Source organism: Limanda limanda, chromosome 18, assembly GCF_963576545.1.
Source record: "Limanda limanda chromosome 18, fLimLim1.1, whole genome shotgun sequence".
Classification (NCBI taxonomy): Eukaryota; Metazoa; Chordata; class Actinopteri; order Pleuronectiformes; family Pleuronectidae; genus Limanda; species Limanda limanda.
Genome location: NC_083653.1, coordinates 1,520,190 through 1,535,839, shown reverse-complemented (window position 1 = coordinate 1,535,839; position 15,650 = coordinate 1,520,190). Strand labels below are relative to the sequence as shown.

The 15,650-nt window shown below is 43.6% G+C and overlaps 1 protein-coding gene and 1 pseudogene across 2 annotated transcripts; both read left to right on the top strand.

The window, feature by feature from the left end:
* The first annotated feature begins 1,507 nt into the window (after window positions 1-1,507).
* crnkl1 (crooked neck pre-mRNA splicing factor 1) lies at window positions 1,508-8,989 on the top strand. 2 transcript variants are annotated; one of them, XM_061091410.1, is made up of 15 exons: window positions 1,508-1,658; window positions 3,241-3,393; window positions 3,546-3,637; window positions 3,874-4,032; window positions 4,133-4,299; window positions 4,805-4,983; window positions 5,074-5,244; window positions 5,454-5,645; window positions 5,983-6,042; window positions 6,185-6,265; window positions 7,057-7,296; window positions 7,414-7,515; window positions 7,744-7,992; window positions 8,373-8,568; window positions 8,599-8,989. In XM_061091410.1, the coding sequence occupies exons 1-15, from the start codon at window positions 1,611-1,613 to the stop codon at window positions 8,877-8,879; spliced, it is 2,370 nt and encodes a 789-aa protein (XP_060947393.1). In that variant the 5' UTR covers window positions 1,508-1,610; the 3' UTR covers window positions 8,880-8,989. The 2 variants fall into 2 exon arrangements, with proteins under 2 accessions (XP_060947393.1, XP_060947392.1); XM_061091409.1 differs by having other exon boundaries at window positions 8,373-8,989.
* Window positions 8,990-11,225: 2,236 nt separating this feature from the next.
* LOC133024794 (tripartite motif-containing protein 16-like protein) lies at window positions 11,226-14,596 on the top strand (annotated as a pseudogene).
* The last annotated feature ends 1,054 nt before the right edge of the window (window positions 14,597-15,650 follow it).

The following is a 15,650-nucleotide window of genomic DNA, read 5'->3' as shown; positions in this document are numbered from 1 at the left end:
TTAAATGGATTCAAGTTGGAAAGCGATGCTTACTTCCTGTTACCAGTAGGTGGCACTATCCCCACATACAGACTAACAGCTCTGTTCAGGTCGAAGATCTGGTGAAGCGTGAGCAGTTTGGTGCTGATAAGACAATGAACAGTGGAGTTAAGCTCGAGGAGAAGTTCATCTCAATACAAGAAAAATGGCCACCAAATTCAAAATGGCCGACTTCCTGTTCGGTCTAGCTAGCATATCAATCCACGAGAGTGTTTTGTTCGTAATGAAAAGACAGAAAAAACAAAGTTTGACATAGTGGTGGTCAATGGCCGAGGAGGAATCAATCACAGTGTAAGACGTGCCTAAAACAGAACATTTCCCGTTGCCACCAGGGGGCGCAGTGATTTTAAGTCATGATTGCTGTTTAGATGTCATCAGGCCGGGACTCTTGTCGTACGTGTCCATTTTGGGGTCGATTGGACGACCTGTGTCCGACACACAACAACCTCGTGTTTTGATGGTGAATCATTAACTTTGACGCCACGCCCCCTTCTCCCCGTGTGACGACAACTCAACAGTTCAAGGTCGATGGGATCTCATCTCGTTACGAGGACACTCACCTCGATAAGAAGTCGATCTGATGAAAGTTCGTTTAAAATACACAACGTTTAAAATGGACAAAATGGCCTCTAGACACTAAATGGTTAGCGTTATTCTAATCGGTGCCAGGGACTTTTTTGTCTTCCGCTCACGATACACATGTGTACCGAATTTCGTGGCGCTTGGCTAACCCACACTGAATAGCTACGTGCTAGGGGGCGCTGTTGAGCTGCTTTGCCACAGCCAGTTGCAGTTACTCCAGAACACGTGATATTTCCACCCGCAAAGTTTTGCCGTCAAAATGCGATCGGTTTCCCCTGAAGAATCGAACTGGGAGCACTGGTCCAGTGGTGTATAAAGTACTTGAAAGCCATACTTGAGTAAAAGTACAGATATCTTACCTGAAAGTGACTTCGGTAAAAGTAGAAGTCACCCGTCAGAAAATGACTTGAGTAAAAGTCTAGTAGCTCATATTAAAAGTACTCAAGTATCAAAAGTATCTGGTGTTGAAATGTACTTAAGTATCAAAAGTAAAAGTACAAGTACCAAAATAAAAAAATGCAATGTGCTTTTTAATAGTAGGCCTATACAGACATAGAGAGAGCGAGAGAGAGAGAGAAGAGGGAAGAGAGAGAGAGAGAGAGAGAGAGAGAGAGAGAGAGAGAGAGAGAGAGAGAGAGAGCTGCGCCAACCTCCGCTGCTCAAGTAACGAGCCAGTTTTGAGAATGTAAGAAGTAGAAAGTACACATATTTTTGTTCAAATGTAACAAGTAAAAGTAAAAAGTCAGGAAAAGAAATTATTAAGTATTTCTACCTCGTTACTTCCCACCACTGCACTGGTCGAGCCCGAACTGAGCCTCCTGGGTTGCCATAGTAACACAACGCTGCCGCGGAGGTTCATGGGTAACCCGCAAGGCATTCTGGGTACTGTCATGGCGGCCGGAGACACGAACGTCGTCTAACGTCTCTAAACCCGCGTTGGAACCGGATTCTCCTCCAGTTGTCTGCGTTCCGTCGAGCCCGTCGTCAACATGGCGTCCACCGCGGCGGGAAAGCAGCGGATCCCGAAAGTGGCGAAGGTAAAGAACCGGGAAACGCGAGCTAACGGCTGCTAAGCTAATGCTAAGCTAATGCTAACGGACCCGCGGGAACGTGTGACGGACGAACGGTGACAGATCGAGATCGTGTTTGTGTTTGGAATCAGACTTTACTGCAAAAGATCGTTTATTAAAAAGTGAACTTCAAAAACGCAATGTTAGCGTGACGTAAATCCCACTATTTCAACAAGCGTGTAGCTCCTCTTCCCTGTGGAGGGCTACCTTGTTTGTGTGTCTGTGTGTGTGTGTTATCGTAACACTTCATGCTCTTTCCAAACACAGAGGGCTGTCTCTAAACTGTCATGTGTTACAGTTGAAGTGACCGGTGTGTGTGTCTGTGTGTGTGTACACGGACTCAAACGTCACTCGCACCCTGGCAGTGGTGAAACAACACGTGTAAACAAACGTACACTAAATCCAACATTGTGTTGCTAACACGTTGAAGCCTGAAACCTAAACACATGTTTGTCTCTACTCGTTGCTCGATTCTTGTGTAGATAACTAAACTTGAGACATTAGCAATCAGTTGTAAAACGTGGCTTACTTCCTGTTGCCAATAGGTGGCGCTATCACAAACCCTACATACACCGCTATTGAGCCATTTTGCCACGCCCCTTTCAAATTACTCCGCAATGCAAAATTGTTTTTGGGAGGTTTTGAATTTCAATTAAAGTTTTGTGAAAGTTTTTGAAATGTAACCCCCCAAGTACATAATAATAAGAAGGATCAAATCAATAATAATAGGGCCGCAGCACTGTCGGTGGGGGGGCCCTAATTAAGGAGTGTGTCCCTACTCACCATGTGTCCTGAAACACTGAAGATAATAAGTATAACGCGATATTAATTCAGTAAGGGCTAGCTCAAAGTTTGCCAGCGGAAACTGAAACATCCACCGGAGTATCAAAGGCAGCTTCTTTACAGGCAGCTCCCTTTGATATCACACTGTTTACAGGCCGCTCCCTTTGATAACACACATTTAGAACAAAATCATCTGATGAATGTTCTATCAGGAGTTTGTTCCGATACACGTGTAAATGTGTAAAATGGCCACTAAATCCCCTAAAAAACTGCGATTCATTTGGCAGCAAATAATAGCAAAATTCAAACCAATTTTGGCCTTCGCACTTTTGGTGCTTGGGCCCTCATGAATCTTCAGTCTTATCTAGAAAATGTTTTGCAACAACAAAAGCTTTCCCACTTGATCTAGTGTTTCTGCACAGAAGGTGTTGTACCTCAATGTAGTCATCTACATCGTCTTCATCCTCACTCGTATAGACAGCAACCAGTCGGTCTTACACACGTATATATACTTTATCAAACTGCTAAAGCACACACAGCCAAATGTTCTCTGTTAAAATTCCTTCTTAGCTTTTATCAAATGTCTTTTTTTTTCCTGTCAAAAATCTAACTAGATATTAAAATCATTTTGTGGCAAAAGGGAAATCAAATCATAAGTTCAATTTGGTAGCCATAGTTCAGGAATGTTGTCTGTCAGTGTTGAGACATTATGCTCACAACACGGCAGCATTGTGTTAACAGACTTGTGTGATCTCTTGTGTTTCAGGTGAAGAATAAAGCTCCTGCAGAGGTTCAGATCACAGCTGAGCAGCTGCTGAGAGAAGCCAAAGAGAGGGAGCTTGAACTTCTGCCTCCACCACCGAAACAGAAGATCACTGATGAGGAGGAGCTGAATGATTACAAACTGAGGAAGAGGAAGGTGAGTGCTTACAACCAGGGACACGTGTCCTCTCTCTGAGAAGTGTGTGATCTTTAACACTCATTTAAAATCCTCTAGTTCCTAAAATGCTTGTGTACAATAATAAATGATTATCAAATGAATTTGAAACCCGTGTTTGTTTTTTCTTTCAGGGGTTTGAGGACAACATAAGAAAAAACCGCACTGTCATCAGTAACTGGATCAAATACGCACAATGGGAGGAAAGCCTGAAGGAGATCCAGAGGTATTGTTTTTATTACTATTTTGTAAGATATCAAGGTATTTTCATACAATTATGGAACCATCTGCAAATCAGAATTATTTTCTCTGTCAGCTTTTAGACGAGTGACAAGTTTGTTTGTGTTTGGGTGCGAATTTTTTGACATGGTCCCCTATTTTTGATGTTTTGGTTAAATTATGTGTAATTTTCCGAGTTTAAGCTGAAACTCCGGCGCTCATCACGCGCTCCTCTGGTTTCAGGGCTCGTTCCATTTACGAGCGAGCGCTGGACGTCGACCACCGCAACATCACTCTGTGGCTGAAGTACGCCGAGATGGAGATGAAGAGTCGGCAGGTGAACCACGCCCGCAACATCTGGGACAGAGCAATCACCATCCTGCCACGAGTCAACCAGTTCTGGTATGATTTATATTTAGTAACCTGCTGACTGATCGTGGTTTTGTCACTGGTTTCTGCAGGCGATGATAGTTTTGCCCACTTGTGTTTGTCCTTCCTCTAGGTACAAGTACACGTACATGGAGGAGATGCTGGAGAACGTTGCCGGCTGCAGGCAGGTGTTTGAGCGCTGGATGGAGTGGGAGCCTGACGAGCAGGCCTGGCACTCTTACATCAACTTTGAGCTGCGCTACAAGGAGGTGGACAAAGCTCGCACCACCTACGAGAGATATATCCTTTTGTTTGTGTTTTCTGAGTTAATCCACGGAAAAGAGTCAAATGAACCAACACAAGGGAACTGAGGGAGGTTTGTTAGTGTGGGAAAGATTTAGATTTGGATTCATATTTATTTTGGTCTCCACAGGAACGTGAGCTAAATAGATGGAGCTGTCTTACATGTGGACATTCACCGACAGAAGACCTGAGCCATTCAGGGTCTGACACAAGAACCAAACCTAGAAGAATGTGGAAAGTTAGGTCATTGCACAAACTCAACTTACTTAACTAAACCCAAGATAAGAATACAAATTAAATGTATGGATCCGCTTTGTTTGTAGAATCCAAAAAGAATTTCAGGTGTTTTTTCTTCTTATCAACCAACTTTCAAGAAAATACATTAACAATGTCCCAAAAAACCCTTGAAATCCAAGAATCTGTCATATTCTCCACCTAGTTGGTGTATTCCAAAGTCCTGTGTGTTTCTCGTGTCGCATCGTTTTGCTTAACACTGTTGCACTCGTCATCGTTCACCCCGAAGTGAAGAACTGGATCAAGTACGCTCGTTTTGAGGAAAAGCACGGTTACATCGCCCACAGCAGGAAGGTGTACGAGAGATCGGTGGAGTTCTTTGGAGAGGAATATGTGGACGAAAATCTCTTTGTGGCCTTTGCCAGGTTTGAGGAGATACAGAAAGAGGTTTGTGAAACTCAGCATGGAGAACACATGTAGACCATGTTTTATTAAAACAAAAACAAACTTGTTAACTGACTGTCCCTTCCCTCGCAGATGGAACGAGTTCGGGTGATCTATAAATATGCCTTGGACCGAATCCCTAAGCACCAGGCGCAGGAGCTCTTCAAAAACTACACGATGTTCGAGAAGAAGTTTGGAGACCGTCGGGGAATCGAGGACGTCATTGTCAGCAAACGAAGATTCCAGTACGAGGAGGAAGTCAAGGTATTAACCCGGAAACTAGAGTCTACACACATTCAGTAGCCAGGAGGATTAGGGTTTATGATGGTTTGAGAAAAGTTATGAAAAATATGGTCACACTCACAAAAAAAAATCTGAAACTGTCCCATAAATACCCGCAAAAATATCCTTGTAGTGAATAAGTGAGTTTTCTTCCTTTTCTAAGTTAACAAGTCATTTTGATTTGTTTTCAGGCAAATCCACATAACTACGACGCATGGTTTGACTACCTGCGCCTGGTGGAGAGCGATGCTGACCCCGACACGGTGAGGGAGGTGTACGAACGAGCCATCGCCAACATCCCGCCCATCCAGGAGAAGAGACACTGGAGGCGCTACATTTACCTGTGGATCAATTACGGCCTGTACGAAGAGCTGGAGGTCAAGGTGGGTTCAAAAAAGACGCAGTTTAATTTGAGTGGTATGAATAAAAAGAAAATGGGAGTTGACTATCGTTTACATCTTTTTCTAGTTGGATGTCGTGAGCTTGTGTTACAAAATAGAATCTGGAAATGAGCAGAATATCTGTTTAACTTCCAGTATTAACCAACATGTCCATCACAGAGCGATATTTAATTTCACACGTCACCGTCTTAGAAGAGAGCGGGTAAATTAACATGGTTTGGTCATGTGTCTTGAGATTCTATCTAATTGTCCAACAAATGACAAATCAATATCAATCCATTCTAATTATATTCAAACATTTCTATTCTTTCCTTGTCAGGATCCAGAGAGAACGAGGCAGGTGTACCAGGCCTGTCTGGATCTCATCCCTCATAAAAAGGTAATACAGATTTCTAATGACGAATGTGATCTTACTTTCCTGTCAATATAATAAAAATAATAACTTAAAATAGTAGAACAGCACTTTTAAACTGGTAATGTTGTTATTAACTATTAATCTCGTATCATATTTTTTGTTTCAGTTCACATTCGCCAAGATGTGGCTGCTCTACGCCCAGTTTGAGATCCGACAGAAGAACCTGCAGGGAGCCAGAAAAGCCCTGGTGAGATTCCACAACAGAAAGACTTCCCGACACATTCTCATATAGACTCATTTTCACTTTCCACAAATTGATTCATGAGGATTTAAAGGACTAAGACCAATACTTATACAGAATCAAGGATTGTAAACATCGTGAGGTTGAGATTTATGACAGATTAGACATGAAATATAGTGAGGCCCAATCCCATTTCAAACAGAGATTTTTCAGACCCACACTTAAAACCTAGGGTGACCCAGATACCTTGCGAATCTCAGGCAAGACACACAATGCACTTGATTGATCTTGTGTATAGCAGCGATGTTACTGAATTTAACTGCTCCTCTAATAACAAAGCTTAATGCAAAGCATCCAAGCTTTTCAAATGTCATTGATTCACCTGCATTAGCAAAGAAGTTATTTGGATATTATAGGTTTGTCACTTTAGTAACTGCAAACGATAGCATTGGTTTATTTAAGATCTCAGCAGTGTTATTACAGTGACATCCCCGGCAAAACTCTCGTCTGTTTACATCGACGACTACTGATGATGTAAAAGGCTTCATGAAGGGCTGTCCCAAGTCGTAGGGGAAGAACTCAACAACTACCTCGTTTGATTCTGTTTCAAGGGGCAAGATAACCCTTGAATACAAGGGGGAGGGGTAGGGCCAAGGGGTGAAATGGGATTGGGCCCAAAGCAGGTAAAGTTATAGGCAAATCCGTCACTTTAAAATTCTACAAAGCATTGAAGGACAACTTCATGAACACATACATGGAGCTGTGATTTCCAATCATCCCCGTTTCTCGTGGCTCAGGGCTCGGCGATCGGTAAATGTCCGAAGAACAAGCTGCTGAAGGGCTACATCGAGCTGGAGCTGCAGCTGCGCGAGTTCGACCGCTGCAGGAAACTGTACGAGAAATACCTGGAGTTCAGCCCAGAGAACTGCACCACCTGGATCAAGTTTGCTGAGCTGGAGATCATCCTGGGAGACGTAGACAGAGCACGCGCCATCTTCGAGCTCGCCATCGGACAACCAAGACTCGATATGCCAGAGGTATCGTTTATAGTTTTTAATAGTTTTGTTTTACCCTGCACATACAAGTACACATTACAAACATTCAAAAACATACATTTGTTTGGCTTGATTTCATTTCACTGTTGTCGTTCTTAGGTGCTGTGGAAGTCTTACATTGACTTTGAGATCGAGCAGGAGGAGTTTGGAAACACGAGACACCTTTATAAACGGTTGCTGCAGCGCACCCAGCATGTCAAGGTGAGTACTACACTCCAGCGTTCTCTATAAAAACAGCTGGGGTCATAAATATGTCCAACATGGTGGATGTACTTGTTTTAAAAAGCTTACCTGCATTTAGTCTGGTGATTTTATGTTCAAAATTAAAACTAGAAATCACTTCTGATGGACCCCATCAGGCAGATTCATCACTTTTCATTTCGCTCTGTGATTGTCTCTTATCGGCCTTCTCGTCTTTTCCTCGCTCAGGTTTGGATCAGCTACGCTAAGTTCGAGCTGTCGATCGACGGCTCCGACCGGCTGCAGAGGTGCCGGCAGATCTTCGAGGAGGCCAACAAGGGAATGAGGAGCTGTGAGGAAAAGGAGGAGCGGCTGATGCTGCTCGAGTCGTGGAAGGACTTCGAGAAGGACTTTGGCTCCGAAGGCACCGTGGAGAGAGTCAGAAAGCTGCTGCCGGAGAAGGTGAAGAAGAGGAGGAAGCTGACGGCCGAGGACGGGGTAAGAACACAATGTCAAATTGTCGATTGTTCAAGTTGTTGTTCTGCACTTTTGGTTTTTCACTCCAAATACTCGAAAATATTATTTTTAGCTACAGTCTTTCAAAATGTTCCAGTAAAAACACAGTTAGAAGATAATGTCCAGCCAGTGGACTCCTTTATATTCTCATTTGTCAAAGAAAAACAATTCTCTGGCTATAGCTTCTATTTTTTTGTTTGTTTTATATTATTTTAGACTGAAATACTTAAGAATTTCAGTTTTTAAATTTTATACACAAATTGAAATATTAGTTTAACAAGCCACAGATCAAAGTTGAAAGGGACGATGACCTGCAGCCAGTCACAGGTTTTGATTATTATCTCTCCCTGATTTCCCACCAGTCGGATGCAGGTTGGGAGGAGTACTACGACTACATCTTCCCAGAGGACGCCGCCAACCAACCCAACCTCAAGCTGCTCGCCATGGCCAAGATGTGGAAGAGGAAGCAGGTGGACATCGAGGGGGAGAATGTTCCAGAAAAAGATCCGCTGGCTGAAGAGCAAATAACTGAGGAGCCACCAGCTGAAGACCAACCAGGTGAAGAGCCAATGACTGAGGAGCTACCAGCTGAAGAGCCAATGACTGAGGAGCTACCAGCTGAAGAGCCAACGGCTGGGGACACGTCGCCACCACCGTCTTCCCCTGAGGAGCGTGTAGCTCCTCCTGCGACTCAGCCAGAGAACCACTCTGACAGAAACACTGTGATTGAAACCGAGCAGGAGAACACCAATGACGACGACGCCAGCAGCAGCAGCAGCAGCAGCGAGAGTGAACGTGAGGAGGAGGAGTGCGATGGGAAGAAGAAGAAGGGAACAGAGGGCAAGAGCAGTGAAGAAGATAAAGATTAGACTCTCTCCGCAGGGACGACCTGGATTCATTTTTCTACTGTTCTTTTTTCTGTCTTTATTGTTAGACCATGTTTTCTTTGCATCTGAGTTATTACACACATCAATTCAAACTGGCTTCTTGTTTCTTTTTATATGCAGGAATTTAGAAAATAAACTCTTGTACAAACAGTGGCTCTCTGACTGATAAACAGCATCTGAGCTGTGCACAGTATAACTGAGCAGGTCCTGTGGTGACGACACATTTCACGTGAGGGTGGTCGGAGCCGAGCGTCAGATCCACACTCTACTGTTATTCCATGTCTGACGGGATGATCGACTTCTTCTCTGTGTCTCTGGACAGAGCTTTCCTCATATCTGCACAAACAGAAAACATAAAAAGATTTCAGATCAGTGTGAACAGCGCCCTCTGCAGGTTGTTTGTCATGAAGCCAAACTTTAGAATGAATTTGTTAAACCTCCACATGTCTTAAAGTGGCAGATAGATTTCTGCCAGAACAATGAAGGTGACTGGAACTTGGTTTATGATGCTCAAAGTTTAACACATTTAAAAAAAAAGCATGACTTCCAGAAACAATATCCAGATGATTCAGAGCGGGTCCTCATAACGTCAGTAAACATGTCTGCAATTCAAATTTAAAAACAAACAACCTTTAATCGAAATTGGATGGGTGTTTATTCTTTTACGTACGTGAAGGTGTCTTTGCTGCCAAACTGAAGAAAATTATACAATCTGTTGTGCACTGCATTGATCCCTGAAACTGATTCGAATCGATCTGCTAGTTTTCTTCTGAACACGTTTAACAAAGAAAGAGAAGTTCTTGTGGTTAACCACAGTGGTAAGTGTTCACGAAGCAAACTACACTGCGTCGTAAGTCTTTCAACCTCAGGACAATGAGGATCAACACACAAACAAGGTAACTGTTGTGGTTTTTCTGTTCCTCACGCTATACATCTACATTAAAAGATCTGCATTTAAATCCACTGTTTGCTTTAACATGTTTCTGGATGTTTTTGGTCCACAAAATAAATGCCTGGCATTTCAGAATAAAAGTTGGACCTCAGAAAAGAAAGATTCAGTTCACGAAAAAATCTGATCAGAGGTTTTGTTCAAAGATAAATGACAGGACAGGAAACAGGAAGTAAGGTGTAACTTCAAATTTGTATTTCATTCATTCAAAGTATAAACTTTGATTTGATGCTGTAACCTTTTATACTGAGCTGCTTTATTGAGCTTTTATTTTGAATAGTTGTGAACTTGGGCCTGAAGATTGTGTTATAATAATAATATAATATATATATACCACCGACACACATAATATAAAAACACAACTTTACTCTTTAATAATATAATACAATAAGAGAACGCAAACAGTGAGGCAACAAAGGCAGCCGCCTTTAAACAGTGTGACATCAAAGGCAGCTGCCTTTAAACAGTGTGACATCAAAGGCAGCCGCCTTTAAACAGTGAGGCAACACTGCTGAGGAGAGGTAAGACCATAATGTTGCTCTTTAAAATAGTGTGTTAAAATGTGGAAAAAAGAGGAAGTGAACGAGAGAGAGAGGAGCAGAGATCTGTTTCTGTTCAGAGGAAGTGAATCTGTTCTACAGTCTCTGGCAGCAGCTGAAATGGAGCAGCAAGAAAATCACCTAGATAGAGAAAGGTTCTGCTGTTGGATCTGTGTGGATTTACTGAAGGATCCGGTGACTACTGTCTGTGGACACAGCTAATGTAAGAGCTGTATTAACACCCACTGGGACAAAGAGGAGGAGAGAGGAAGCTACAGCTGTCCTCAGTGTAGACAGACCTTCACACCGAGGCCTGTCCTGGAGACAAGCACCATGTTAGCTGCTTCACTGGAGGAGCTGAAGAAGACTGGACTCCAAGCTGCTCCTGCTGATCACTGCTCTGCTGGACCTGAAGATGTGGCCTGTGATGTCTGCACTGGGAGAAAACAGAAATCGCACCTCCAGCCTCATCTTCAGTCAGCTGCATTGAAGAAGCACAAGCTGGTGGAGCCCTCGGAGAAGCTCCAGGAGAACATCTGCTCTCGTCACGACAAGGTGATGGAGATGTTCTGCCGCACTGATCAGCAGTGTATCTGTTATCTCTGCTTTGTGGAGGAACATAAAGACCACGACACAGTGTCAGCTGCAGCAGAAAGGACTGAGAGGCAGAGGGAGCTCGGGCTGAGGAGACAAACAATCCAGCAGAGAGTCCAGGACACAGAGAAAGACGTGAAGCTGCATCAACCAGAGGAGGAGGCCATCAATGGCTCTGCTGATAAAGCAGTGGAGGACAGTGAGGAGATCTTCACTGAGCTGATCCGTCTGCTGGAGAAAAGAAGCTCTGATGTGGAGCAGCAGATCAGATCCCAGCAAGAAACTGAAGTGAGTCGAGTCAGAGAGCTTCAGGAGAGGCTGGAGCAGGAGATCACTGAGCTGAAGAGGAAAGACCATGAACTGAAGCAGCTCTCAGACACAGAGGATCACAACCAGCTTCTACACAACTACCCCTCACTGTCACCACTCAGTGAATCTACACACTCATCCAGCATCAGGTTCCGTCCTCTGAGGAACTTTGAGGACGTGACAGCAGCTGTGTCACAGGTCAGAGGTCGACTGCAGGACATTCTGAGTGAGACAGAGACAAAGATTTTACAGATTGTGTCTCAAGTGGATGTTTTACTGCCACAACCAGAGCCAGAGACCAGAGCTGACTTCTTAAAATATTCACAGGAAATCACACTGGATCCAAACACAGCATATAGACATCTTTTATTAACTGAGGGAAACAGAAAAGTAACATATATGAGTGAAGATCAGTATTATTCTGATCACCCAGACAGATTCACTGATTGGTATCAGGTCCTGAGTAGAGAGAGTCTGACTGGACCTTGTTACTGGGAGGTGGAGGTGTTGTGTGGAGCAGTTCATGTAGCAGTCGCATACAAGAATATCAGCAGAGCAGGACGCTCAAATGAATGTATATTTGGATCAAATGATAAATCTTGGTCATTACCTTGTGGTGTAAATAGTTATTACTTTTATCACAATGGCATCGAGACTCCAGTGTCAGGTCCTGAGTCCTCCAGAGTAGGAGTGTACCTGGATCACAGTGCAGGTGTTCTGTCCTTCTACAGCGTTTCCTCCACAGAGTCCAGACCACCTTCACTCAGCCTCTCTATGCTGAAGTTTATGTTTGTTATCATAGAGACACAGCTGAGTTCTGTAAACTCAAATAGACTCGAGTCATTAAAAGCAGTGATTTAGATTATGTGTTTAAATCTTTAACTTCTTTTGTCTCCATGTTTGTTGATCAAAGTTCGTCGTGGTGACGTTTCTGCTCCGCACAGAGATCAGCTGTCAATCAAACACTGACCTTCCTTTATCACACATATTTATTTCTCACTTTGTAAAGACAGAAATCTATAATTACACTGACATGTGTTTGAAAGAACTAATGTTGCTGTTGTTTTCCAAATCAATGTAGAAATCCGGTTGTGTGATGTTTTAGAACCTGTGTTGATCCTGATCCTCATCAATGAGCTGATTATTTGTTCTTTTCTTTTCCACATGTGAGACGGAGGTGAAACAAACTGAGTGTGTGTCCATGAACTCACTGAACAAGAGTCACTGAACAGACTTTACTGATGAAATGATCAATGAACTCAGAGCATCAACATGTCCAACAGGTCAACTTCACTCTGGTTGGATTCACAGAGCATCAGTGTTATGGGACGTTTGGTCACATTGTAAATGTGGAACCTGGTTTGTTTTTATCACGGCTCATCTCTGTAAAGTGTGAATCCTCTCGTCCTCATTGTATTTACATATTTAGTGAACGGGCATATTGATGTGCTGCTGCGTAGGTTTCTGTTCTTCTTGATTTTCCTGATCTGAACCAGCAGTTCCATTGGACAGTGTCCTGATCGAGTCCCTGAGGGTTTGTTCTGCAGCTCTCATCACATGGGTTTCTTATACATGTGATTATACTTTTAAATCTCTCCTATATGTATAAGGCAAAACAAATCTAATGTGTGAAGAAGATGAAGTTGAAATAAAGAGTAAATCCAGTCTGTTCTTCTGTCTTCATTCAAAGCTGATGGAGACAAAGTGAAACTCACGTGAGAGAAGAACTGAGGCAGTTCTCCTCCTGAAACGTCTACACCCAGCGGTGTAGGAAGAAGCTCAACCGGATCATTAGAGTCCTCTACCACCCAGCGGTGTAGGAAGAAGCTCAACCGGATCATTACATACCTCTACCACCCAGCGGTGTAGGAAGAAGCTCAACCGGATCATTAGAGACCTCTACCACCCAGCGGTGTAGGAAGAAGCCCAACCGGATCATTAGAGACCTCTACCACCCAGCGGTGTAGGAAGAAGCTCAACCGGATCGTTAGAGACCTCTACCACCCAGCAGTGTAGGAAGAATACCAACCGAAGAGAGATAAAGAAACCTCTCTTCTTCTCTTACCTTGTTATGATGGAGGAGTTTTTTCTTATCTGATGAAGTATAATCATATTTATAACCTGCGTTTGCTTCAGTAAGAGATTTATTTCGTTTCAAAGCATAAAAATCCCCGAACAGAAGACATAAACATGTGGATGATTACTTCCATCATTTCAGTGCTAATGCTAACAGGTTGTGAACACGTCTTTGGAGGAGAAAACAAGAGACCAACAGGTCAAGTCAAAAATCTGAGGGGGTCTCTCATATCTGAAGGTGTCTGCCATATGTGACATTGTAATTTAATGTTAAATGACGCTCATTATCCATCCCTGTGTGGTCTCTCACCATTAAAGACGTTAAATTAAAATAGGATACCATACCACGGGACATAGCCAGACCATAGCCTACCTGACGCGCATGAACGCAGCATTACTACACTTCACCTCCTCACCACTAGGCTGGAGCGGGTAGGCCCACTCGCTAACCGCCGGGCCGACCCGCGAGCTGACCCCCGGGCCGGCCCGAGAGTGCCGTTTGTTCTGTCATATATTAAGAGAGGACACCGGACATCAGCATCGTGGATTCCTGGACGCAGGCCCCAGCCAGTGGAAGCAGTTTGGTCTGTTTTGTCTCCGTAAGGGTAGGACAATGGCTTTATTCATTTCTGCCAGATAGTGCATTTTCCCTGTGTTCAAGTTTAAGACGACGACATGCATTTTTATGTCGTCTTCAAATGGGTTACGTTTTATTTCATTGCATTGTGAAATTGTGAATGACAAGACTAAATCTTTTGGTCTATTTCTTTGTATTTCGAAATTGATATATATATGGACTATTACAATCAATAATATATTAAAATTAATTAAATTAAATCAATTTCTGTACAAAAATGTCTCTGTCTGTTGTGTGCGTGTGTCAAGTTATATACAGCCTATGCCTACCGTGTGCAAAAGCGCTTCTCGTGACTAGGCTATTTAATTGTATAGCCTTGGTAGGCTATGTGCGCTGTGCGCCAACTTTTTTATGAGATAGAGACCCCCTTAGAGACAAAAAGATCATTCGAACCCTGAATAAAGATTATAACTGACGATCAATGTGTTTTCATCTTTTTCTTCTTTTCCTGCCCCCCCCCCCCCCCCTGTCTCTCTCTTTGACCTTTGTGTTTCTCGTGTCCATCAGCCACCAGGTCCCCCACATGGCTGAGAACGGAGAGTCTGCCCTGAACAAGCTCTTCTTCGTGGTCACTTCTCCTGCTTGGTCTCTTTGAAGATGTCATTGGTGTTTTAAAGTCAAGCTAAAAGCAAAGTGTAGTAAAGAAGCTAAATGTGCTTCAGACATCCGGCCCTGAAGTGTTCCTCTTGTTTCCGGTTCGCTGCTCTCAGCTCCAATCTGTACAAACTGCAGAGCAAGTTCCCAGCAGCTCGTCGCCTCCTGTGGTCACAGTTCGACACAATTAAACAAACAGCACAAGCACAAAGCACACACACACACACACACACACACACACACACACACACACATACACACACACACACACACACACACACACACACACACACACACACACACACACACACACACACACACACACACACACACACACAGAGCCATATGATTTCCTGTAACTGCAGAGCGGAAGTGAAGGTGTTCAGACTCGTTCTAACTTCAAGCAGCAGACGGAGGAGACGTGAAGTCTGAGGCTGGTGAGTGTTCAGCAACATTTATATTATTAACTCATATTATTTTACAGTCAGTGTTTTTCACTGGATCCCAGAGACAGATGTGAACAGCAGGTCTGGAACAAAGAGACTTCAAAGGACTAATTAACAGAGTTAACTCACAGCTTCACTTTTTATCTTCATCTGTCTTCTGTGGATCGCATCTCTCTCTCTCTCTCTCTCTCTCTCTCTCTCTCTCTCTCTCTCTCTCTCTCTCTCTTTCTGATGTGTGTGGGCAGGGTGTGGCTCCCAATTCATCTATTCCCTTTAGAACAGGGGTCACCAACACGGTGCCCGCGGGCACCTGGTCGCCCGCAGGGACCCCGCGAGTCGCCCGCAAGGCATGCTCTAAATTAAAAAAAAAAAAATTGAACTCAGGCCCCGGGGCTCCGCCCCGCCCCCGCCAACTCACTCAGAGACACACACAGTGGAGAGCATCGTTCACGTGAGGCAGCCGGTCAGGAACAAACAAGAGACAGTGTTCAAAAACCAAGTTGAAAAGATTGTACGATGAAACCTGTCTTGCTCTTGGGTTCACAGTCAATGTGGTAGGACATGAGGAGAGACTAGTGTGTATTTAATGTCTGAAAACTCTATGAGACC